This window comes from Eptesicus fuscus, chromosome 6, assembly GCF_027574615.1.
Source record: "Eptesicus fuscus isolate TK198812 chromosome 6, DD_ASM_mEF_20220401, whole genome shotgun sequence".
Classification (NCBI taxonomy): Eukaryota; Metazoa; Chordata; class Mammalia; order Chiroptera; family Vespertilionidae; genus Eptesicus; species Eptesicus fuscus.
In genome coordinates, this window is record NC_072478.1 from 58,900,080 (window position 1) to 58,924,281 (window position 24,202).

The window sequence follows — 24,202 nt, forward strand, 5'->3', positions numbered from 1 at the left end:
GAGTCATGGCTTCCTCTGTACAGTGAAGCCGGGTGTTTCCTGAATTAATAAGAGATATTATTTACTGAATGTGTGAAAAAAGAAAAAGGCCACTTTGTGAAGTCTTTTCCTCACAACTTTTTATAATTTTCTCTATGTTTTTATGATCTGATTCCTTGCTATAGCACTAATTCAATGTAATTTTCTTACAGACTTGGAGGGGGTTATGATACAGCATGCTCAGTAACTAGCCCTCTGAAAAAATATGGCAACTTTCATTGATACTCTCCCTCCTTGGTTTCACTACTAGGAAGTAACCTCACAACACGTTAATAAATATTTTGCTGCCCATTTTACCATATAATCCAGTGATGTTAAAGATATAGTTCACCATATAAACCTGATTAATTGAAGAAAAATATAGCTTCTTATTGCTGACTTTATGAGGTTAGAAATAGCACCCAATGCTAATCTGCAATGCCAAGAAATGAAGATGGCTTAAATCATATCTCATGACTAATGCATGAAACCCAAAGTTCTTTTATTCCTGGCTATGTTAGAAAACTGGGGTATATTTTTTACCCTAAAAATGAATTCTATAAGATTGAGATAACACAAAATACCTTATTATTGATAGCACACAATCAAGATTTTATTGTGATGATAACAGAAAAGTTGTTTCTCTATTTTAATTTTTTAAAAATTATGCAATGGGTTAAGCCCAGAATTAAGAATATTATATTTGATCCTTAATTGTTGTTTTTTAAAATAGTCAATATCTGGAAATATGATGGAAAGTTTAGATTGCTTTCTGTAGTCACTATTTCATTTTAATTATACTTGTGAATTCATTTAAACAGAAAGAAATATACCTACTAATAAAGTAATCCTGTTATTTTTGCTTGTTTTTGTTTTGGTCATGACAAACTGTGAAATGCTGTGTTTTTCCTAGAGTTCTAGTGCATGAAATCTGCAATCTTTCCACTTGATTTACGAAGGACCCTTAATTACTGCTGTCATTAGCACCTAGTGTTCAAAACAGTCTGTTAAAATGTACTGTTAGTCTCACCTTCAAGTCCCTGCTTCTTTAATTTTTTTCCAAGGGTAAGTAAAACAATAATTGCCTTAATAACAACAATCATATACAGTAAATTAAATAATATTCCAAGTTTTTTGGTGCCTATTTCTTTTTGTTCAGGATTCAGCATGTGTGTATTAGGACTGGCCTAAAATTTGAACAAGTGTCCTTAACGAGGGTTTATTACTAGGATAGACTTATTACCTGGGCTTTAAAAACAAGTCACTCATTTGCCTTTTTCTTTCCACTTGGATAGGGATGACAGACAACTGCTGTGAAGCTTCAATGTTTCTGCCTGGTCATGCACAGTTCTGCAATATAATGCATAAATGTATAACAGCAACTTGGGCTAGCTTGATACCTCCCTTGGAATAAGGAAATCCAGCCAGGCGTGTCCATGTGACCCGCCCCCGCCCCTCCCCCATCCCCCCACGCGCGCGCGCTTGTGTGTGTGTGTGTGTGTGTGTGTGTGTGTGTGTGTGTATACACACACAGGTTAAAAGTTAATTCATTCCCAAGATCCCCCAGAATCTTTCTTTTTCTCTTTTCTGGCAGCTCTGGTTCCTAGCCTGGGTTGTAGTGAGCTTGGGGGCGTGGGAGGGGCGGGAAGCGGGAGGCCAGGGAGGCGGGAGCCGGGAGCCAGGCGCCCGGCGCCGGTGTGTGTCGCGCCCGCTCCTGCCGGGTGAAAGTCCGGGCCGGGTTTTGCGCCGTGCCCCCGGGCTTGTCTCACGGCCTCCAGCCGCCGCCGCTGCCGTGTTTACTGAGCTCGCGCGTCCTGATATCACTCCGCTGGCATGGAGGAGGAGGAGGAGGTGGAGGAGCGAGAGGAGGAGGAGGAGGCGGCGGCGGCGGTGGCGGCGGCGAGCAGTTGATCATTGTGATGGTGGCAGGAGCAGCGGCGGCAGCGGCAGCCCGGCCGAGCGTTAGGGGCTGCTCTCCGCGCGGCGTTTTGCAAAGGACTTCACCGATCTACTTTTGCAGTCGCCTCGGACTGTCCATGTGTTTACTTCCCCCAGCCCGAGGATTCGCTATCTAGGATCCTGTGAAATGCAACTGAGCAGCCAAAGTACTTTGAGAACACGGGGCGGCATAAACACCAAAACTTTTTTGTGGAAGGAAAATGCAATAAGCAAGCTTGCCGTTTTCCGATGCGGTGTGGAGTGAGTGTGTGTCGCGCGTGTCCGCACTGGAGGCATATGCTTGTGTGTGTACATGGGGTGTGTTTTTCGGTACGTAGGGAGAAAATGCTTGCCAACCACCGGAAATCTCCTGGAATTTATTAGAAAATAATGGATTATAAAAAGAAGGCAGGAGAGGAGCGGATCTCCCCTTGAGTTGCAACCCGATTTGCTGCTGGCTCAGTTTTGTTGTGATTCTTTTTGTTGATAGGTGTCTGATGGCATTCTGATCCCCCCTTTTTTTCTCCTTGAGCTTTACAGTTTTTACAAAAAAGGGAAACAAAAAACCACCCCAAAATCTCTCCCCCCCCTTTTTTTTTCTTTGCCCCGTCGGGATTGCTGTTTCCATCCATGTGCTTGCGTCTCCCCCGCGTTCCACTTAAACTATTTTAATCCTTGGACCCAAGGAGGAGGCTGATAGGGGGGGTGGATAAAAAAAGTTCTTCCAAAATAGTGTGCCCGGGGAGCAGGATGGGGGATTTCGCAGCCCCCGCTGCTGCCGCGAATGGCAGTAGTATTTGCATCAACAGTAGCCTGAACAGCAGCCTCGCCGGGGCCGGGATCGGTGTGAATAATACTCCCAATAGTACTCCAGCTGCTCCGAGTAGCAATCACCCCGCTGCCGGCTGTGGCGGCGGCGGCGGCGGCTCCGGGGGCCACGGCGGCGGCTCGGCGGCCGTTCCCAAGCACAGCACCGTGGTGGAGCGGCTCCGCCAGCGCATCGAAGGCTGCCGGAGGCACCACGTCAACTGCGAGAACAGGTACCAGCAGGCTCAGGTGGAGCAGCTGGAGCTGGAGCGTCGGGACACGGTGAGCCTCTACCAGCGCACTCTGGAGCAGAGGGCCAAGAAATCGGGCGCCGGCAAGCAGCAGCACCAGAGCAAACCCCAGCAAGATGCGGAGGCTGCCTCGGCTGAGCAGAGGAATCACACGCTGATCATGGTGAGGGCGCGCGGGCAGTGGGCACGGGGCGCGCGCGCGCGCCTGGGGGGTGGTGGTGGTGGTGCTGGAGCTTCTTACATTGGGGGACGGGGGTCTGATTTGCACGGCGGGCGACGTGGGCCGAAGGGTTAATGGCAACTTTTCTGAGAGGGAAAAGCTGCGGTCGCCGCTACCTGTTAATCTGTCAGGGTTGTCAGATTTGGGGAAGAGGGGGCGAGAGGGGAGAAGCCAGTCACGACTGCGAGGGGCGGAGGGAGCCTGGAGGAGCAGCGGAGGGAGGCACTGGAAAAGTTTTTTTCTCCTCTCCTTTTCTCAGATACGGATTTGAAAGAGTGTGAACCCAGAGTTGAAACCTCGCTCCTCCTCTTCATCGCTCCCACCCCACCCCACCCTCCCCCTCCCCTCGAAAAGCCGCCTCGTCTCCCCAGACCCGTCCCCCTTCGCCCACCCCTCTCCGCACATCCGCCGGGTTCGGGGAGAAATTGATGCTGTCGCAGATTCTGGGCGGGCACCAGGCCCTCAATCCCTGGGGGGGGGGGGGGGGGGGCGAGGGGGGTAAAGCGAAAGGTTCTCGCCTTTTCTCCCCAGCTCACCCGCTTTGGGCTGAGAAAGTCTGAGAGTTTTGTGAATGAACTTTGAAGTGGGTGAGAAGCGAGCGAGGATGGCTGCAGCGCGCCTCCGCGGGAGCGCGCGCGGATGCGGGGCGCGGGTGCGCTCCTCGGCGGCTGGAGACCGGGGTCTGGCCCGGCAGGTGGAGCTGCGGGTTGGGTCGAGCGGAGAGCGGCCTGGCGGGGGCGGGAGGGGAGAACTGAGTCTTCTGTACCAAGGAGTCCCCGCCACGCAACTTCACTGGGGATTGTGTCCCCTCCTCCTCCTCTCAAACTCGCGTGCACTCTGCTTCTCCGCTTCGACCCCGCCAACTCCCCGGGCCCGGCACAGGAGCCCGGAGGAGTGGATGGTGGCAGGGAGGTGAAAGAGGCTTAAATGGCTGGGTGGGTGGGTTCGAGGTAGACTGAGCAGCCAATGGCTTAACTTCTCCGGGAGGAAGGGGCAGTTCCCACTCCCTAATGCCGAGGGTAGAATCCTTTCTCTTATCTCCTCTCTCAGGTTCTCTGGCTTTCCTTTCTGGGTGGGGGAGGCCGGAAGCTCGGAAAGGTGTCTGCAACCCCTTCCCCCACCGCGCCACCCGGGTTAGTGAGGCGCGGGTGTGCGCTGCGGGCCGGGCGGTGGGAGTCTGAGAGCGCGGCGCGCCTTCGCCCGTGCCCCTGGCACACCGCACCTCGACCGGCGGCCCTCGCAGCGTGCGGTGGATAAATCGCACACGTCCTGGGTGTCGGAGTCAGCGGCGCCGGGGGCGGTGCGGTGCCGCCGCGGGCTAGCGCCGGGCGCTCGGTGACAAAGAGCCGGCTTGGGGGAGGGGAAGAGGCTAGGCGGCCTCGCTCGCTCCCCACCCGCTCCACCTCCCCCGCCCCGCACGTGAAGAGGAACAATTTGTTTATCTTGGCCTTCAAGAATCCTGCCCTCCTCCCCGTTCTCCGAGGCCGCCCAGCCCCTCCTCCCTTCCCTCCCTCCCTCCCAGGCGCGATCCTGCCCAGTCCCGCCGGCAGCACCTTCCTCCTCCCCTTCCTCCTCTCCCAGATCGTCCTCCTGCAGCCCGCTTTCCCCCACCCTTCTGGGACGCGGCCGTGGGGGAGGGAGCGAGAAACGCTTTGTCCGCCTCGCGGCCCTGCTCCGTCCCGGAGGCCGCGGGCTGGGAGGGGCGCAGCGCCCCGTCGCCCTGCCCCCCGCCCCGTGGCCGCTCCCACCCCGCTCCCGCCTCCGCCCTCCTCCTCCTCCGGCCACGGAGCCAGCGCCCCGCGCGCGAAGAAGAGGCGGACTTGGTTTTGAGGAAGAACGAGTGTCAGAGGGTCGGGGAGGGCGGTTCTCGCTTTACAAACAGGAAGCCTGAAACCACTGGCACACTGTAGCTGGTCTGATTGTACCCGGGGGCGGGGCGGGCCCGGCCTCTGGACTGGCTCTCCCGCGCCCTCTGCGTACCTATCTCCCCCGGTCCGCCTGGGCTCTTCTTCCCGCCCCTCGAGCGCCCTTCCGCAGATCTGGGGACTCACTTTGTGAACCTCAGGATGGGCCAGGCACTGAGGGTAGCATCCTTGCCCCTACTCCACGCCCCCCTTTGCTGTGTTTGTTCGCGCGGAGGGCGTAGAAATGGGCCGTTTTCATCAAGCCCCCAACTCTCTGCCCCAGGGAATCTCCCCCGACCTTTGGGGTGGAGAACTGCTGTGTGGATCTGACCTCGTCTGCGGGGCACCGCTGGAACAAAAGCCAGCGTCTTCCTCTGTGCTCGGTCGCTTTACCTCGCGGAGCGACAGCAGTAGAGTTGACGGCCAGAAAGTTTTGGTGTTCAGGTGGTGTTCTCTGGAGGGTGCCGCAGGGGCCCTCGGAGGGGCCGAGGGGAGGTCTCGGGGTGCGCGCGCCCGTGTTCAAACACGCCCGCAGGTGGAAGCAGGTCCGGGATGCTGACTTCACCTGGAAGGAGGTAGCAAGCCCAAGCCAGGGCTTACTTTTGAAAATGGAAAGATACTGCTTACGTGAATGGAGGGTGTGCGGAATAGGAGTACATTCTAGCTTCAACTGTATCTCACATATGCATCTCTCGCTGATACCAGGAGCAAGTATGTGTGCTGAGTGTGACGAAAATAAACAGCCTTAAACCTTAAGCAAAGGATTGCACGTAAATTCCATGTACCACAAAAAGGAAACAAAAAAGTCAACACCATCTTCTACAATTTGCTTTCCTTTAAAAATAATTAGGAATTCACATTGGCCCCTGAAATGAAAGGGTATTTTAACTTAGCCTGTGTACGAGATAAACTCTTGAAAAAGGGGGTTGCAAAGAAAAATTGATCTTGTTTTCCTTGAATTGGCTGCTGGCTTATGGTTGTGCTCAGGTAGGGCACAGAGCAATTAATATTTAGTTCACACACTGGGCCCTTGATTTGGAAAGCCCTAAAGAAAAGCAGTAGGCAGTCAGAGCCAAATAATAATAATAATGGTAATGATAAAAATAAAGATGAATAGGATTCTTTTCTGTTTTATTGCTATTGTTTACCTTCACAGAGCCAATATGTCCAAAGTACTAAATATCGATCAGTCTCTTTCTGCCTGGCTTGGGTTAAGAAGGCTGTCTCATCAGGCCTTTACCTCGTGATTTGTTTTCTTATCTTACACATTTACACGCATATGCATGAAAAACAAACAAGCAAACAAAAAGCAGGGGGAATGAGGTGAAACAGAATCCTTCCTTGGCTCCAGACTGCTGGGAGGGGCCTGGGTTTTGCTGGGTCTCTAACAGCCCCGTTAGGAAGCCTGGTGCACAGGCCTGCGTGGGAAGGGGCATTACTTGGACATGTAGTCAAATGCTTTTCCCCTGACACACACTTTATTTATACAGAAGTGTTCCCCTCCAAGATTTATTGGTGAGACCTATTGATTTCACTTATTAGAGAGTCTCAGTTGAAAATGTGCCTTTTCCTAAAATAGTTTTAATTATTTGTGGTAATAGAAGGAGACATTGTTCATTCTCTGTCCTTGGAACTGCACTCTTGCTTAAAGTATTAAGGTATATTCCAACCGGCAAATTCATTTTCAAGCCAAAGATACATGGACTTGACAAAGGTGTAATCACTCAGGCACACCAAAAAGCATGACAGTGCAGTCTTCAGAATTGTAAAATGGTGGTAGTAGGCCTTGACCTGGCTAAGTTCCCCAGTTTTCACGACCTTTTCACTACATCAGCACCATCGTAATTTTCAGAGCATGCTTAATTTATACACAGTTTACAGAGTGCAGGGATCTAGGCGATTCCTGCTCTGAAGCGTTTATCCCATAAAATTCATTTGGTAATAAACATATTAATTATTGAATGTTAGAGAACACTGTAGCCTATCCAGAACGTTCTCATCCATTCCTGGAATAGATCCAGGAAATGTCATCCTATCAGCCCATCGCTAAAGCTCCTTATAAATGAATCTGGTTTCCTGTTTCTTATCCTGTTGAAGGTAAAATCACTGGCTCTATATCCAGTTGTTTTTGCAAGCTTGTAATGTCAAACCATTTGTAAAGCTTTCCTCTGAACCTTTTCATTGGCTTCTCCTCTTCTGCTGTCCTGGGTTATAAGATTGACAGGCGTCTCTTGAAGAGCCTTCCATAGCCCAAGAGCCCACATAGGTGTACCTTACGTTTGTGAAAAACTTCTTTGAAATTTTCATTTCTCTGCGCTTCGTAAGTGCTCATCTTTTCTTTTAAATTTCAAGAATCATTTCCCCCCCCCAAAAAGCTCTAGTGCATATTAATTGTTATTTATGTCTTTTGATATGGTGCATTTTATTTAGTGCTGGGCAGCCAGTGATCGGAAAAGTAGAAGCAGAGTTAGTTAATCATTAATCATAATCTATAAAATGCTCTCAGGCTGAGTTGGTTCCCAGGGAAAGCTGAGTTTTCAGGCAGGTAATATATGTGACACTTCCCATCCTGTCTCATTAGAATTATAAGCAAGCTTTAGAATCTCACTAGGAAAAGAAACAGTCCAGGTACATGGTTTACTGATATTTCTGTAAGAAGAAGGATGAGGGTTTTGAACCTTAAAATAATTAGAGTTATTTTCTAAATACTTCTCTGAGACCAAGAGCCAACTGTTGTTAACCAGGTTTCCTGACAGGTTCTTCCATTTGGTTTAGATAATAATGGGAGACATCTCTCCTAGCCTATCTCACCTCTCCCTCCCACCCCTCCTCCCTCCTCCTCCTTCTCTCCCCTTAGTGTGCTCCCTACATGGAAGGAGTCTAGTATAAGAAACCATGTTGCACATTACATAGTAATTGTTGGACACATTAGAAGTACTTATGTTTCATTTAATGTCATTGATGGAATATTATTTGGGATGAGTGCTCTATGTTTGTTATTTAACAGTCCTGCATTCTTGAACTTAGGATGGCCAAATTCTGTCATCTTTTCCACGTTACCCATCACAGAGAACTGTGAAATCAATCAATCAGACATCAAAATCTTATAATGAGGGACATATTTAAAACCTGAGACTTCATAATATATGCCCTTTAACTTTCCCAACTAGCTTTGCATTTTTTGAAACCCTGTTATTCAGAGCTGGTTTTCAGTTTTCAGATCCTGTGGATGCTTGCTTTGTTTTTCCTTCCCCCTCCTGCTGCCAGCCTTTTGGTCTTCTCTCTGATCTTTATCACCTTTACCAAGGAGTGGGAAGAAGCACTAAGAAGAGAAATTTAATTTTGGTGCTTCCTACTTTCATAATAAAATCATTGAGTAAGATTCCAATGATTTTAGATCAATTATGGATTTGGTTTTGTACACCATGTACTCTTCATTAGCACAAAAATAGAGAATAGACTAAATTTTACAATTTCATTCATCCCTTCAACAACATTGGTACATAATCCCTAATGCTTCCTATAAGTTAAAGTACTAAATCACATTCTTGCATCCAAGACTTTTGCAATGTTTATTCTTTGATGACTTTCAGTGTTCTTCTAGCTAAGGTTAAGGGGATAACAGGTTGGTTTTTTTTTTTTTTGTTGGTTTGTTTTTTCATCAGCATTAGGCTTGATGCCAGTGACTTCTCAACAGCTTCAGGCTGAGTTATATCCCCTCCTCATGACATTTTAAGTAAAGTACTATGCTTTCCTGTTCTTTCAAACTAATTTGTCATTGGTTTCTGCCCCCAAAAAACTGATTTACAGGTGACTGTTCCACAGTTATAGGATACCCCAAATTGTATTTCCATTAAAAAATACAGCATGCTTTTCAGGCAGATGCATTCCAAAAATTCATTATTCACGTTTGTTACTTGGAAATGCAGCTTCTTCGAATCAGCTATCACCAAGAACTGATTAATTATCCTTCACTTAAAATTGTTGTGTGTGTTCAAATCTAAGAAAGTTTAAAGAGCTAAAGAAATAAGGGCTAAAGAAACACTCAGGAGATGGAGTTAAGAGGCTGCTATATAATAAATGCTTCAAGATCCCAGGGTTCCATTCAGAGAAGGAGCACACTTTTTTTTTTTTTTTTTAAGTTTACCTGGCTATTGCGTCTGTTAAACAGTTTGCGATGTGGGTAAGCAGCTGCATTTAGGAAAGAAGCACAGCATTCCCTGAGGGCCAAATACACACAGGCATGGAAAAAAGAAATGACTGCCAGTGGCTTGGGTTTTTTTTAAGGCAAGCTATGCCTACTATCCTTGGGGGATTTAATAAAAATCTCAAAAGGCTCGAGGTATTTCCTCTGACATAAGGAAAGTGATTCCCAGAGAATCATTTGGACACTTCTTTTTAATTATATTGGACCTCCCATTGGTTGGAATGACCTTTATGCTGAAGTAGAATCTTTGAAAATATGAATAACTTATAGTCATCCTCCTTAGCAGTGGCTTAACAGCTGTAGAAAACTTAAGTGAAATGTTTAATTTTTAACTAACCACCTCCAGCATTTCGTTTCTGACTCCTTCACTCTCCATCCTGTTGGGGAGAATCTGGTATGTCATGTTTCCTGGTGTGAACTCTCTCCAGCGCTTACTCGTACACCCGAAGAGTTGCTTAGGACACGTTCTGTATCTCCCCTCCATCTCAGGGTATCTTTCTCCACCTCCAGAAAACTCGTGTCTGGGCAGGCACTTCTCTCTCTGCAAAGGAGAAGGTTGAAGAGTCTATTTGTGCAGCTTCAACCCGGGTCCTAAGGCTTGCGGGGCTCTTAAGACAAGCTCCTTAGTGCCCTTTATCCTCACAGTGGTTGGTTCTTTCTTTCTTTGATTGTTTGGTAGACGTGGAAAGTAATCAGTGATTGACAGTGAATCTAAAGGGATGGGTACCCACTGAAGGGCTTTAAGGAAGTGTGGTATGTCAGGGAGGAGAGGCCAGAGGGGTTGAGGGTTTCGCATCACCTGGAATGGATGGCCAGGGAGAGACACATAAGAGAGGTGTTGGGTTTTGCTTATTTGTGGTAAACAGACTGTACCTGGTGCCTGGGGAGTTTGCAGAGGTAAAGGATGCTTTTTGTAATCTGTTCAGAGCCTGCAGACCCCACTGAAATGCAAATATGTATTTTCCAGAGCTAATGGAAAGAAATCCACTTCCTAAAATATTTCACTGCTCTCTTAAATGATCACTGTTGCCATTTGAATGGATTCACGGTGGTTTCCTTTAAATCAGTAAATTTTCATTCCATGGGGATTATGCGCTCCCACCCCCAACACTTGGCAACATTGGGAGACATTTGGGTTGTCACAACTGGAGGGGTGCTGCACGGTGTAGCGGGGAGAAGCCAGAAGCCGGGGACGCTGCTAGACATCCTACAGTGCACGCCCCACAAAGCATTACCGGGTCCAAATACCAGGATTGCTGCTCTTGAGAAACCCTGCTTTAAACAAGGGGCTCCCCTCGGTGGTTGCCAATACACAGTGCGGATGTACTCACAACTTTCCCAGCACTCTCATTGGTCCTGGGGTGGAGCGAGGAGGTGCTGCCACGTGGTAGAGAGTGGCTGGGAAGAAGTACAAGGACTGCTGCCTTGGATTTCGGCTCCAGCCACGTGACAGGCCGGCTTTTCGTTTCCTGTCTGCCTCTGTCTCCTTGCCTGTCAGGAAGGTGAACAGTACTCACTCTTTTTACCTTACAGTGTGGTCGTTAGGCTCAAATGAATTGAGGTATACAAATGCTAAGGCCTATTTTTATGAACTGCATTCATTTTGCTTCCTTGTTTGCCTCCTGCCCGCATGCAGACCTAAAGTTGAGTGATTTGAGGCATGTTTCACTCATGCACAGGCCTGAGTGAAAGGTCTAATGACTAGGCATTGAGCAACGGCTTCCTATTGGACAGCATTCCCAGGCCCTGGGATACAGTGGCATCCTTGCTCTCTCTCGGCTCACACAGCAGGGCACCGTTTCATGTTTCAGATGAGGTGTATGAAACGGTCTTTGTGGTTTTAGGAGAATGTGCTAATGGAGGTCATTAATAAACTAACATTTAGGAAAATCCTAAGGGTGCTAAACGCTTTGTATCTTCTTACAGCCTTTCTAGAGCTGTAGCTTTCTTGCATTGTTTTCTATAACAGCATTTCTTTTTTTCTTTTTTTAAAATAAAATCACCTTGCCGATGGAGAGGATTAGCGGGCATGACAGAGAATAAGGTGAAAGTATGGTTGTTAAAAATGAGGTAGATAATCGTCTTTGCTTCCCTTGTTTTGACCAGGTGACTTGTAAGCACCATGGCTTGACATCAAGATTTTAGAGGAAATTAGACAAAGAGGAGAGCATTTAGAAGAAGCAAGCAAAGCAAGGTGGTGCAAGACTTGCAACCATGTCACAAGAAGGCCAGGTGGAAGACCTGGAGGTGTGTAGTCTGACTTAGGAGATGATATGGTTGCTTAACATATTTGAAGGGCTGTCATGTAAGAAGGGACTAGATGGGCTCTTTGTGGCCTCAAGGGGATAGGTTAGGATCAGTGGTTGGCAGTTATTAGGAGCCAGGTTGGTTTTAATATTAAAAAAACCCCCACACAATTGCATGAAAATTAAAGCTGTTCAAAGATGAAATAGGCTGTCTTGATGAGTGAAAATGTTCCAGCAAACGTTGTTCAATTGGCTGAAATGTTGCAGAAGGGATTTCAACATGTTCTTTTAAAAATTATAACACTTTAAAACGATATAGAAATAAAACAGCAGTTAGATGAGGACAAGGACTTTGTCTCTCCATCTTTCTATCCTTATGACTAGAAAAAGACCTACCTGTCCATGGGAGGAACGCTAAATATGTGTGGAATAAATTAATTGCAAGTAAGTAGATTAAGAAGTGATTTAATTCCTCTCTCTCAATGTTACCCCCTTCTTAGAGTTATCATGGTTTAGAATATTTCTCTCCAGACCTTATTCTGTTTGCTTACATGTATACTAAATGTTGTATATCATTGCATGTTAGTTTTTTTTTTTTCCTATATCAATGAAATTATATTACACATAAGGTTTTGAGATCTACTTTTTCCACATACTGTATTTTGGAGATCTAGCCAAGTCAACACATGTAGATCAGATCCTCATTTCATTCTTTTTAACTCTTAGATAGCATTTCATAATGTGAATGTTCCATAGTTTCCCTATTATAAGACACATTGGTAGTTTCTCTCTTTTCCCCTCCACCCCCATTGCCAATTTAACATTACTACAATGAACATCCTTATCCATTTTTCCCCTGTACATATGTGAGCATTTCTGTAGCACAGATTAGGACTTCTTTCTATATATGTAATTTGTATAAACAGAAAAAATTGGCCAAAAAAAAAAAAGTGTCTTGATCTAATCCTCCTATATAATAAAGAGGTAATATGCAAATGGTCATTAACGCAGTGATATGTAAGGACCAGGGAAGAGCTACAGGAGGGCGGGGCAGCGAGCTACTCGTGCAGGGATTTGTGTGCAGGGCTACTAGTATAATATAATATAGCTCCTGAATTATATTACTACCCATTTTAGAGCAAATGATAATTGTGTCTCCTTTAAAACATGGCTTTAAAAAGTTTCAACTCTAGTAACTGGTGTTGGTCTTTGCCGTCTGGGGGAAACATGATTAGTCTTCAAAGTCTGTATATCTGGCAACACATCTTACAGGAATGACTTTCCTTCTTTTCCTCTGGCCTAAAGAAGAAGCTGGGAGGACGCCGCTTACCCCTCCTGCTCAGGCCCTGAGAGTGGGAAATTCACTTCCTCGAACAAGTCTGTAGCTCCTTCCCCTTCCCCCGGCTTTGTGTTTCACAGGCCCGTGTGGTCGTGTTTCTAAAACGTGGCTCATTTGGTGATGCAGTGCCTGGGGCGGCCGTGGGTGCAGGTTTGCTGGTCATACCAATCTCAGGCCTGTGAGTTGCCACCTCCTACAGGTTAAATTGCCCTTACTAATCCAGTCGTCCGTCTGCGTAACGCGGTAATAACAACCTGCTGACCTGGCCAACTGGGGAAAATGCATCAAAATGGACTCACCTTGACAGCCACCGGGCAGCATCTGTTTAGACAGTGAGGGGTCCTCTCGGTTTTCCTTATACGGGCGCTGCCGGGGTCTGAAGGCTGCCCTTCACTGGAGTCCTTGGGCATCCTGGTTACCTCTGGCTGGGCATCCTGGTTACCTCTGGCTGGGCATCCTGGTTACCTCTGGCTGGGCATCCTGGTTACCTCTGGCGTCACAGCTTCCCTCCCCCAAGGAACTACTACCTGGAGTCTCTATTCTTACGGAGCCAGAGCACTTTGGCTCCAGAATCCATGCTCTTGACTGCAACATTATTCTGCCTTCACCTGGCGGAGGTGTTCCTTCCGGAAAAGGCTGTGTGAGCACCTGCATTTCCTAAACAACCGTGCTCTCCCCCAGGAGGAGTCTTCACCTTCCTGACTTGCCTTCAGGTTTTAAGATCAGTTTGAACAAGAGCCCAAAGGAAGACGCGTGGTAGTGCTGGGCCTTGCCCGTTCCATAGCGAGGGGCTCCGCTCTGTCATCTCCTGGCCTCACCCACTCCCGGCCTGTGTGCCTCCCTTTCCCCTGTCCCTCACTGCTGCCTCATCTCACCGTTGTCGCAGTGACGGGGCATCTGCAGAGTTGTACAAGATGTAGGTGGCAGTTATTTGAGTCACAGAAATAAGCCAAGGGTGGGATGGAAGTGCTTGGCGGCCTCCACTTCACAGGCCATTCTCTACTAAGTGACTCCAGCGAACTAGGCATCCTGCTTCCGTGCATGACAGCGACTTTCAGTGCCACGGGAATTTAAAAAAAAATGCAGTACCTGACTGTTTAGTCGGGGCACTGACTTCTTTTCCCTTAGATTGTCAAATAAAAAAATGAGCCTGGCCGGTGTGGCTCAGTGGTTGAGCGTTGACCTATGAACCAGGAGGTTATGGTTCAATTCCTGGTCAGGGCACATGCCTGGGTTGTGGGCTCAATCCCCAGTGAGGGGCGTACAGGAGGCAGCCTGTCAGTGATTCTCATCATTGATGTTTCTTTCTCTGCCTCCCTCTCTCTTCCTCTCTGAAATCAAGAAAAATATATTAAAAAATTAAAAAATGACAACAGCCAACAAACACAATATCTGTTCAGTGTGAATGAATTAAATTACACTTATTTTTTTTTGTCAGATTGGCAAAAAAATGTATCTTTTGGTGTGCCGCAGAATTTTAGTAATTAGTTTATCTGTGCCATGAGATGAAGAAGGTTGATGACCTAAATGCTGCTTTGTGGCAGCCATTTTCTGCCAGGGACATAGCATCTTAGTGAGAAAAGTCCCTTTGGCCAGCTAATGTAATGGGCTAGGTGCTCAGTGCAGACTTCAGGGTGGGGGATTCAGACTGAAGACAGTGAGGTCTCTTCTGCTTCAATAGCTTGAATAGCAACAGTTGGCTGTGTGCATGAAGGAGACTTGCTCCTGATCTCGCACCCGGGCCGTCCACTGTGGTAACTAAGAGAGACCGTTAAAGTTGCTGCTTGGGTCAGGCAGTGTGATTTCACCCTTTGACTTTTGCTGTCAAGTCAAGTTTAAAGAGTCAAGTTTAGTTTTGTTACTCGACTGTCTCTCTGAGGAGTGTCATCTCACTTTTCTTGTATTTGTCTCTGATTTTCCCTGGATCTGTTTCTTTCATTTCTAGTGCGAAAATGTGTTGAAGATGACTTTCATCTCTGTGCAAGGTGAGCTACTGCCTTGCATTTTGTATGAAGTATAACATTTACCTTTCTATTGGTTATAAACAGGTATATGGTTATCGGATTATGATTACTAAACAACAACGATTTTCTAAAAGCTATTGAGAGTGCAGCTATGTTGCTGTAAACTTCTAACGTCTGATTCCTTTGGAAAGCATTTTCTTATCCTCTTTGAAAAAGTTTAGAGATAATTTGTAACAGCTAATAAATGACTAGAATCAAGTCGTGCCTTATTATGGTGTTTCCAACCGTCCAACCTTGAGGAGAAGGCAGGGGAGGGGGGGTTAGAGAGCAATCAAAGGACTTGTATGCATGCATAATTGCTTGACCAATGGACACTGACACTGGGGCGGTGGGGACTTGCCCTCGGGGATGGAAGTGGTGGTGGTGGGGTTAATGGGGGGCGGGGGGGGGGGGAAGGAGACATGTAATATTTTAAACAAAGTTGTTGAATTTTGTTTAAAAAATATAGTAATATATTATTCTGAATAGTAAATGTAAAACACTTAGCAAAGTTTGCAAAATTATATGTAAGAATTTACGGCATGTTAATTTTTTATTATTAGCATCAAATAAACCTATAATATTTTTTAAAAAAGAAAAACATGTTATAAAAAGTGTTTCAGACCTATTGGTTTTTCTTAAGGGCGTTTAATAACTGTGGTTATACACTTTTAATCGGAGTGCCTGAGTGTTAAAGTTAATATTTTTGCAAAGAAATCTGACGTGTCAGGACCCAGGAAGATTGTTTGGCTACTAAGTAAAAGGAATGCGATAACCTTGTTTGGATAGTTTATTCCTGAGTTTTGGCTTCAGAAGGTCTGGGTGATGATAATGCCAGTTCCCAGCAGGCGTCAAACAGCCATTCCCTGTGGCTGCTCCCATCTTCTGTCCTGGGCTCCTTTGTCCCCATTTCTAATCCACTGTGGAATTCAGTCCCTTCTCCGGTCTCAGTGAGCAGAGTGTGCGGCCGGCGCGCGGGCCGCCTTTTCGCAGCGTGCAGGTGGTGTTTATCTTTAATCACCCCAGGTATTTTCTCACGGCGCTGTGTCCGGATCCACACCTCGGGATGGTAACATTCTGTGACTATTCACATCCCGCACTCGCCCTCGACCAGATGTTTGGGAAACAGAGGTGGCCTGTGTCGAGGAGCGACTTTTTCCTCAGTGTAGAAGTTGGTGTGGCTCAATGGTGGGACACGCGTTCTGCAGTTTCACCAGACATTCCTAAATGCTTTGCAGCGGCTACTGGGTTTTTAAAAACATTTTCTTCAATGAGGCCTGGGAACAAGGATTTTTAGATTTGGATTTTACGTTGCTTAATTCCCAGAACCAAGGAATACGTGAAAAAAAAAAAAGTTGTTTGTCATCACAGTGAACAGCCACATGCAAAAGCTATTCTGGGCAGGTTGTACTTGTCAGAGTGGAACAGTCTGGAGGCCACAGCGAACAGGAACATGCAGTGGTAACTGAGGGTGACCAAGTACGACCAACTGGGACTTGGCGGATCAAGGGTATCTGGCAGCGGGCTATTGAAATTCAAATGGGCTGTTGCTTTTTTCAGTGTTTGATCCTTTTCTTAGATTGAAAGGGCTGATATGAGTTGTTCAGGGCCTTTTATTACCTTTGAGTCTGTGGTCCAAGATTGCAATGAGAACACTGAGAAATAGGTAACAACAGCAAGGGAGCTTCATGATAGTGGGAGCTTGTGGGAGTCAGGCGTTGTTCCCTTGGCCGGGCACAGGTTGTCTGTGTTACTGGTTTGGTAGGCTTGGTGTTTATCTGTGGTCTGGAATGTCAGAGGATTGCAAACCCGAGAAATTTGCTTCCCTCTTTACCCGAAAGTGCTGTAGTCATTTCTGATACTGGCTCCTGGGGGTGGGGACAACCATATATGGAAGGGGACGGGAGGGTGGGAGCAGGGGCTGGCTCTGGTATTCCCAGTCACTCCTTCTAATGCCATTTTCACTACTCTGTTAACAGAGAGTGGATACTTTAGATAATTATTTATGTCTGTCTTTTCCTTCACAGTATAATGCACACTTCACTTGTTTTCTTCAACTTTTCATAATATATGTGTTTATGATACACTGAAGAGCAATAAATTTGTGAAGGGAGATAATTAGCTTTGACAGACTTACCGAAAATGAGCCTAGAAGAGGAAGAAGCAAGAGGGTTGCTTAAGAAAAGGATTCCATTACTGGGTTTGAGGGAAATTATCCAGATAAGAAATTCTGCAGTGTTTTAAAATTCACAACCCTGTGGGTAGCACAGGTTATAGGAAGAAGTGGATCATTCTGTGATTTTTTTTTAAAAACTTCAATATTTTTCACAGTTAAAAAAAAAAATCTCTACTTTTAATTCTCAGGATAGAATTTTTAAATGGAGAAATTGAAGATACCGAGCATTAAAATGGGAGGCAGAAAACAGGAAGTCAGCCTCTGGCGCTGGAAATTCCTCCTGTTGTCTGCGGCCTGCTCTCACTGTAATCTGTCCTGGCACCAGTGCGCATCGCTTTGAGGAGCTGCTGGGTAACAGCTATCTGACCTCAAAGAATCGTTTTCCTTTCCCTTTGGGGGCTCGTGCCCTTGTGGAAGGGGCCTTGGAGAAATGGGGCTCGCTCAGCATTAAGTGACTCCGTGGTCCACCCCGCCCCACCCAGGGGGACCCTTCTCCAAGGGGACAATGAACACGTCTCTGTTTCTGTAGATAGAGAAAGAGATGAACCATGGGTTGGGTTGTTAGTCTTACTATTATTGTATATTATTTCCTACTTTCTGGGTTAAAAGAAAACTTGTGGAACAGAGTGTGAGTGATTATGGCAGAGAAGGGGGCGGGGGGTAGGGGCAAAATTCACATCATCTGACGTAAGCAAGGCTCCAGCATCGCCGTCATTTCTATGGCACATCCTGCCTGGGCCCGATCATGCCTCATCCACAGTGGAGGCCCTGATGATACAGGGAAATAGAACATTCTTAGATATAGTGGCTTAATGCTCATCAGAGAAAAGAAGAGGCATTCTGTGGGAATTCCACCGAGAAAGAGAAAGAAACCGCCTAGGAGGCAGTTCACAGTCAAGTACAGGACGAGTTACATTGGGTTCCCGCCCGCTCTCAGGGTCTCTAGGCATCCACTAGGGACTTGCATGGAGGGGCGCCTGGGCGAGACTATGAGGAGCTGCGTTTCCCCGTAAACTGAGCCCAGTGTCACTGGGGATCGGAGTGCGGGGCTCCTTGACAATGTCCAGCTTTTCCTTTCTCCACACCCACGAGCTGCTTCTGCCCCCGCCCATCCCTGTGTCTTTTGTTCCATGAATAAATATTATGTGGTTTGGTGCTCATTACTCTTTGATATGAAAAAAGGCAATTCATTAGCTTGGAGGAGGAGAGGGAGGGAGACACCATTTTTCACCCCGTGCATCAAGCACGGTTACACTGATTTGAATTCCCAGAAAAGTAATAAAACGGTGAAAATAATGACAAAACAGCTCCTGGGCTGACAGCTGTGCGGCACTCGGGAGCGCTGGGGCCCGGCCGCAGGACAATATTGCGGAGCATATGGGGCCCTCGCAGGCCAGTTGTTGAACTCGGCGGCCGGCTTTTGTTTGGGGGGCTCTCCCAGCTTCGGGCCGGTGGTAGCGCTTCAGAAACTTCTAGTCCCGTGGGCAGGCGGGCCCTGGCACCGGGCCAGGCTTGCTGTCCCCGGGCTGACTCAGGCCACGCGGAAAAGCTCCTGTGTGGAGAGCATTCACACCTCCTCACTCTGGTCACTAATCACATCATTTGTTCAGTGACTGTTAAGGGGGGCCCTTTTCCATAGCGGCTCAGTGGCTCCCTCACAAAAGGGAAATGCTCTGCGGGGGTGCCGGTCAGTGACGAGATGCCCGCCTCCCCGGCGCTCACCTGTCCTCCTGAGCGTGAACGCCGTTCTGTGTCGGTGCTTTTCAGGAGCGCTTTGCACGTTACCTCTTCCTGCTTCAGGCTCCAATAGCTACAACCAGGAGGACTGATCCGGCCAGTGCTGCTAGAAAGGAGAGAGAAGACCCTTCCTATCTGGTTTTCACAAGACAGGGCTAAAATAGGCCCTCTGCTTCGCTTGGGCCTGTATTTTAAATGTGTGAAGCTGGCATGTGTGTGTGCATAAAATGACTAATTAGCTCCACTTCCCTCTGGAGGGGTCTCCCGGGCTGGCCCTGTGAACATGCGCACGTCGGCCAGAGTGGCACCATCATCCTGAATGCCTCTGTGGCACGGCCTCCCATTCTGCTTCCTCTGCTCTTGGCTCTGGAGACACAGAAGGGCTGCGGGCCCTGGGAGAGCGGTTCCTGCAGGCCCAGCAGCAGGCGTGTCTCCCAGAGAATCACACTCCCGGGGAAGGGCAGTAGCCGGAGCTGCTGTGCGCGTGCGTGAGAATAGTTTAATTTCGGGAGCGAAGAGAAAGCCCACAGAGTTGATATTCTGATTGAAAAGCACCAGGTGTTACCACTTTCTTGGGCTCGGCGGGACCTGCTTTGGCAGAACACCCTTCCAGGTTGTGTTCTGGTGTTGGGATGAGAGGATTTCTCTTCCTCGTGAACAAAGGTCATTGCAAGGCCAAATCCACCGGGAAAAATATACATATGCATGTATATGTATATTCATTTATGTCTGTGATGTTCTGCTAATCACTAATCAGAGATTATATTTTAACACTGGGACGCTGCTGGGGGAACTGATTCCCCCCCCCCCCCAGGCCTTAGTTTTACATTGTTGATCACTGGCCTTGCAAACCAATGGTTTTAAGGGAGGAAAGGAGATCTTGCAGACCTGCTGTAAGTGGATAGGGATGTGCTGGGAGAGTTCATGCCGGGGCCCTGGATGGGATGCAGAGCATCGGGAGGGATGACGAGGCCCTGCTTTCTGTTTGCTCTCGAGGCTGGTCACAGCAGCTCCTCACCCCGGTGTGAGTATCCTTCCAGCTTTTCCTCGACAGTGTGTTTCCACACGTCAGAATCAGGGGAGAAGTATCTCTGATTTTACTTTCCTGAGTTGCCTGAGCTAGAGGCGCAATTTACCTCCTCTCCCTTTAAGAAATGCAAGCAGGAAGATAATGACTGGAAAAGACTTACAGTGGACTCTTCCTTATCCTTGCCCCAGGCACTGCGGAGCCAACCACAGCCATTCCTGGAGGTTTTAGTACCACGATCACAACCTCCCCTGAGGGAGTGCGAGTAGAGGGGGCAGACTGAAGGAATGGGAATAAGAACGAGCTAGGAGGGAAAGCTGGAGAAAGGGGGAAAAGGTGAGGGTAAGAAACGAGGAGACATTTCTGGGTGTTAAGAATAGGTGAAAATTGCGGTAGATGAAGTATCCTTGTTTTCATTAAATTAAGTCTGTGAATGTCTATAGAGCCATTTTATATTTGCACAGTCATAGTAGGCCTTCTCATGGCACAGCACGTTGTAAGTGGAGCTACAGGGAGACTCAGCTCCCTTACTAGCTCACCAGGTGAGTAGCTGACAGAGCCAAAGGGCAGACAATCGAATGGTCTCCGTTGGGTACAGCCCTTCCAGTTGGATGAAGAACTGTGAATCCAGCCCTGGCTGGCTGGTGTGACTCGGTTGGTTGGGCGTCATCCTGTGCACCAAAAGGCTGCAGGTTCAATTCCAGGTCAGGGCGTGTGCTGGGGCTTGCAGGCTTGGTCCCTGGTAGGGGGTGTGCAGAAGGCAGCTGATCAATGTGTCACTCTTACATCAATATTTCTCTCCCTCTCCTTTCCTCTCTCTCTCTTTGTAAATTAATAAAAAAATTTTTTTAAAGGAATATAAATCTGAACATCCAGCAGGGTTTTTTTGTTTGTTGTTTATTTATTTTTATTATTATTATTTTTTTACTAACTATTAGGAAATAGAATTTTCAGGGGTTATGGGGACAGTTCAATTAAAAAAAAAAAAACTCGCCCAGTGTGATTTTTATTATAATTATTTAATACCTAAAGGACTCTTATAATTGAATTTTAGGGTGCTTCATTTATACTCCAGCTGGCGAGATTTAGAAATACTATCACTTTGTGGTCCTCTAATCGCTGTCCCAAACATTCACAAAATGCCCTGTGATACAATTATAAGTATCTTCTGGGGACCTTGTAATTACGTACTATCTAGTTATCATTATAAAGCACCAGGGGGCCGTGAGCCAATCAGGTGGCATTAGTGGCTGGTTGGCCATAACCCTGTAATTGATAGCACAAAGTGCTTTGGGTAATACTACTCATTTTATAAGGGGGGGCCAGTCTGGATTTAGGGACAGGAAAGGGTTACATACTAATTTTTAAGTTACACAAACAGGACTTTTGTAGTCAGTGCTTATTGATAGGATACTCTGAAACAATTAACTGACAAATTTGTTTAGAATAAATGAAAGATGAAGTGTAAAGATGTAGCCCAAAAACTATGTAGTTTACGATGAAAGAAAGGGGGAAGGTACTGTTGGGTATGTCAAGCTGTGTCTTTGTAAAACTAAAATTAAAGAGCAATAAGAGAACATACGCCACGTGTAGGAAATCATTACTTGATAGGGGCGCATAGTGATCCTTGAAGAAAAGAGCAGGGAGTGAATGTTTTCCAAGATGCTTGTGCAAAATCCGAAGTCTTCAGCCTTCTCCTCCCGGGGCCCCACGGAGGCCTTTACGCGCAGACTCTGCCTCCTTCCAGAGCACTTTAAAGTGGTCGCCACCTCTCAACAGCAGTTGCTTCTGAGTAGTGTTCAGACAACCCTGACATGGTCCCCTGGTGTATCATTATCTCGTCTCATATTTAACCTTTTTCTAATAGCCTCCCCAAAGTCCAGAGTTTTCTGTTAGTGCCGGAGGAAGCTATCAAAGGTGTTTTTCCCCCTCTGGACTGCACAGCTGTGAGAAGTAGAGTCATGTGGAAGTCGTCTCTGTTTTTCCTTTTTTGTCCTCTGAGGGGCCAGGTAGACATGAAAGTGACTTACCGTGGAGATGGGCCCAGCTTTGTGGCCAGTGTCGATGCATTAATAGCTTCTCTTTTTGCAGTTTTTACGGAGCCTTTCGCTTGCTTTACTCTGTTAGTCTAGGAGAGAAGGGCAAGGGAGTAAGTGCATGCATTCAGAGAGTATGTGCCTCTCCTCCTCTTTCCTAAGCTTATGAGTGACGCACACAGCCAGGAAGAGGTCAGACGCAAGCGGCAGAGTTGCACACAGGCCTGCGAATAGCAGCGATGCTTGCTTGGTGTAGCCCTTCCCCCTCCCGACACCTCCTTACAGTAAACAAACGCTATTTGTCCAATTGCGGCACAACCTCAGGACCGTTGTGCCTTTAGAGGGATGTTACTTACTTATTACGAGAAGCATATGGACACGACGACTTCTCCGGTGCCTTTACGTAGACATCGGAGAGAGCACTCCTGAGTCCAGGAGGGCGTGGAACATCCAGACGATCTCTGGGAAGAGGTGGAAAAACCTTCGCCTTCACTCTTCACAGCGTCTGGCCTGGTGCTGGGGACAGTAGACTGACTACGGGTACTCAGGCCCCACTGTCATCACCATGGAGAGGGAGGAGACGGGCCATGGAGGGGGGAGCTGGGTGGAAGAAGAAGGGGATGTGGAACCAGTAAGGTAGAATGGGCTTTTGCAGTAGAGGGAAAGTTTCTCCACTTTTCTTGGAGGTCACTTGTGGACATTCCATTCTGACTTCCCTTCCTGGATGTTACCTGCTCAGGCATCTTTGTGGCTCTCCCTCTGCGCTGAGCAGCAGCGTGTGGTTCATTGGGAGAAGTGAGGCCGCCCCTCGAGTGGCTCTCCTCCCTCCGGTCCCTTACTCAGGGCGTCCCACCCTTCCCCGATGGTGGCTTCGCCCTGGCTCTCTACGGGTGCTGTGCGCCCATGACAACTCCAGCCTTTGGTCTTGGCGGTGGCCTGCTGCGTTAGAAAGCCATTGGCCTGTGCTGGTGGGCATGGTTGAAGGGACATCTTAAAGGTCTGAACCCAGATGCTATTTTTTACGATTCAGTCCCTGAAGGCTGTCTCCACTCTGCTCTGACCTTGCAGGACAGGTGACACTTCTGGGTTGCTGGGGGTCAGCTCTCAATCGCCTGGTTGCCTGGTTTGTACATATGGCCCGATTGTCATGCTTGTTCTCAGACTGTACTATCTACTTCTATCAGTTTGTTCTTCTCCCAGCTTGCCAAAGTCAAAATCTTATTTGGGCTTGAGCACACATCTAGAGGACTAGCCCAGCTGCCCTTGGAGCTGTATGTGGTGAGAGGCTGCATGTGTGCGTGTGTGTGCGCGCGTGTGTGTGTGTGTGTGTGTGTGTGTGGGCTTTCTGGGCCCTCCAGGTTGGGAGGAAGCCTCCGCACCACAGACCCCATTGCCTAGCATGAGCGGATGCTCCCTAACAGGAACCAACCAGTGGTCAGAGCTTGAAGCTCCGTAAAGGCCGGGATTTTTGTCCCTTTGGTTCCCTGCTGTCTTCTGGCCTAGGAATAGTCCTTTGGACATAGTAGGTGTTCAACACACATCTGTGGACTTAATTCATTTTATAGCCAAGCATGGTTGTCCCTTGGTACAAGGTTTCTACTCTAAGTTCCATACTTCCCTCCCCAGCTTTCCCTTTTAATAAGCCAATAGACTTCTCTTGTCTGTGAATTTATCTAAATCCTTCTAGAGCCTATGGATAGTTTTGGCTTCTGTAGCTGCTGAAGTGATGAGCTTACTGTTTTCATAGACGAGATCCCAAGATCCCGTATGTGTTCTGAAGCACCCTTCATAATCAAAGGCGGGCTTGGGGGGTGGTGGTGGAGGGAGAGGGGCCCTTGGAGGAAAATGGACAGATGAGGGGGCGAAAGAGAGTTAGGGCACAGGAGTAGGGGCCTCACCGGGTGAAGAGGAGCTGAGCTGTCTGTCATATCACTTCGGTCTTGCTGTGCAGGTGATGCTGTCTGTGACGCCCTGCATGAAGGCAGTGGTGCTGTAATTTAGTGAAGTGACTTTATTTGGTGGGAGCGGTGGCTCAAAGGTTGAAGGACAATCGATTCTTTTGATCTTCCATTCATAGTCGGTTCTTAACACCCACATACAATTTTGGGAACGAAGTAAGATAGGCAGGAGACTTGGCTTGTATTCTGGCAAATAGTTTCCTTAATATTAAATCTCTGTGCCTTTTGTAAAGTTACTTAATAAGTAGGCCTCAGTTTCCCCACCTGTAAAGCAAGGGTAACAGTAGTTCTGTCCTCACGGTGCTGATATGAGAACTGAGAGATAGAATTCATGT

At 47.5% G+C, this 24,202-nt stretch overlaps 1 protein-coding gene across 1 annotated transcript in view; it reads left to right on the forward strand.

Moving 5' to 3' along the window:
* Positions 1 to 1,865: 1,865 nt before the first annotated feature.
* MAML3 (mastermind like transcriptional coactivator 3) overlaps positions 1,866 to 24,202 on the forward strand; it is a 392,298-nt gene continuing 369,961 nt past the window's right edge. The window contains exon 1 of the mRNA XM_008143683.3: positions 1,866 to 3,177. Coding sequence (XP_008141905.2) covers positions 2,707 to 3,177 — 471 coding nt within the window. The 5' untranslated portion in view covers positions 1,866 to 2,706. The remainder of the gene's footprint in view (positions 3,178 to 24,202) is intronic.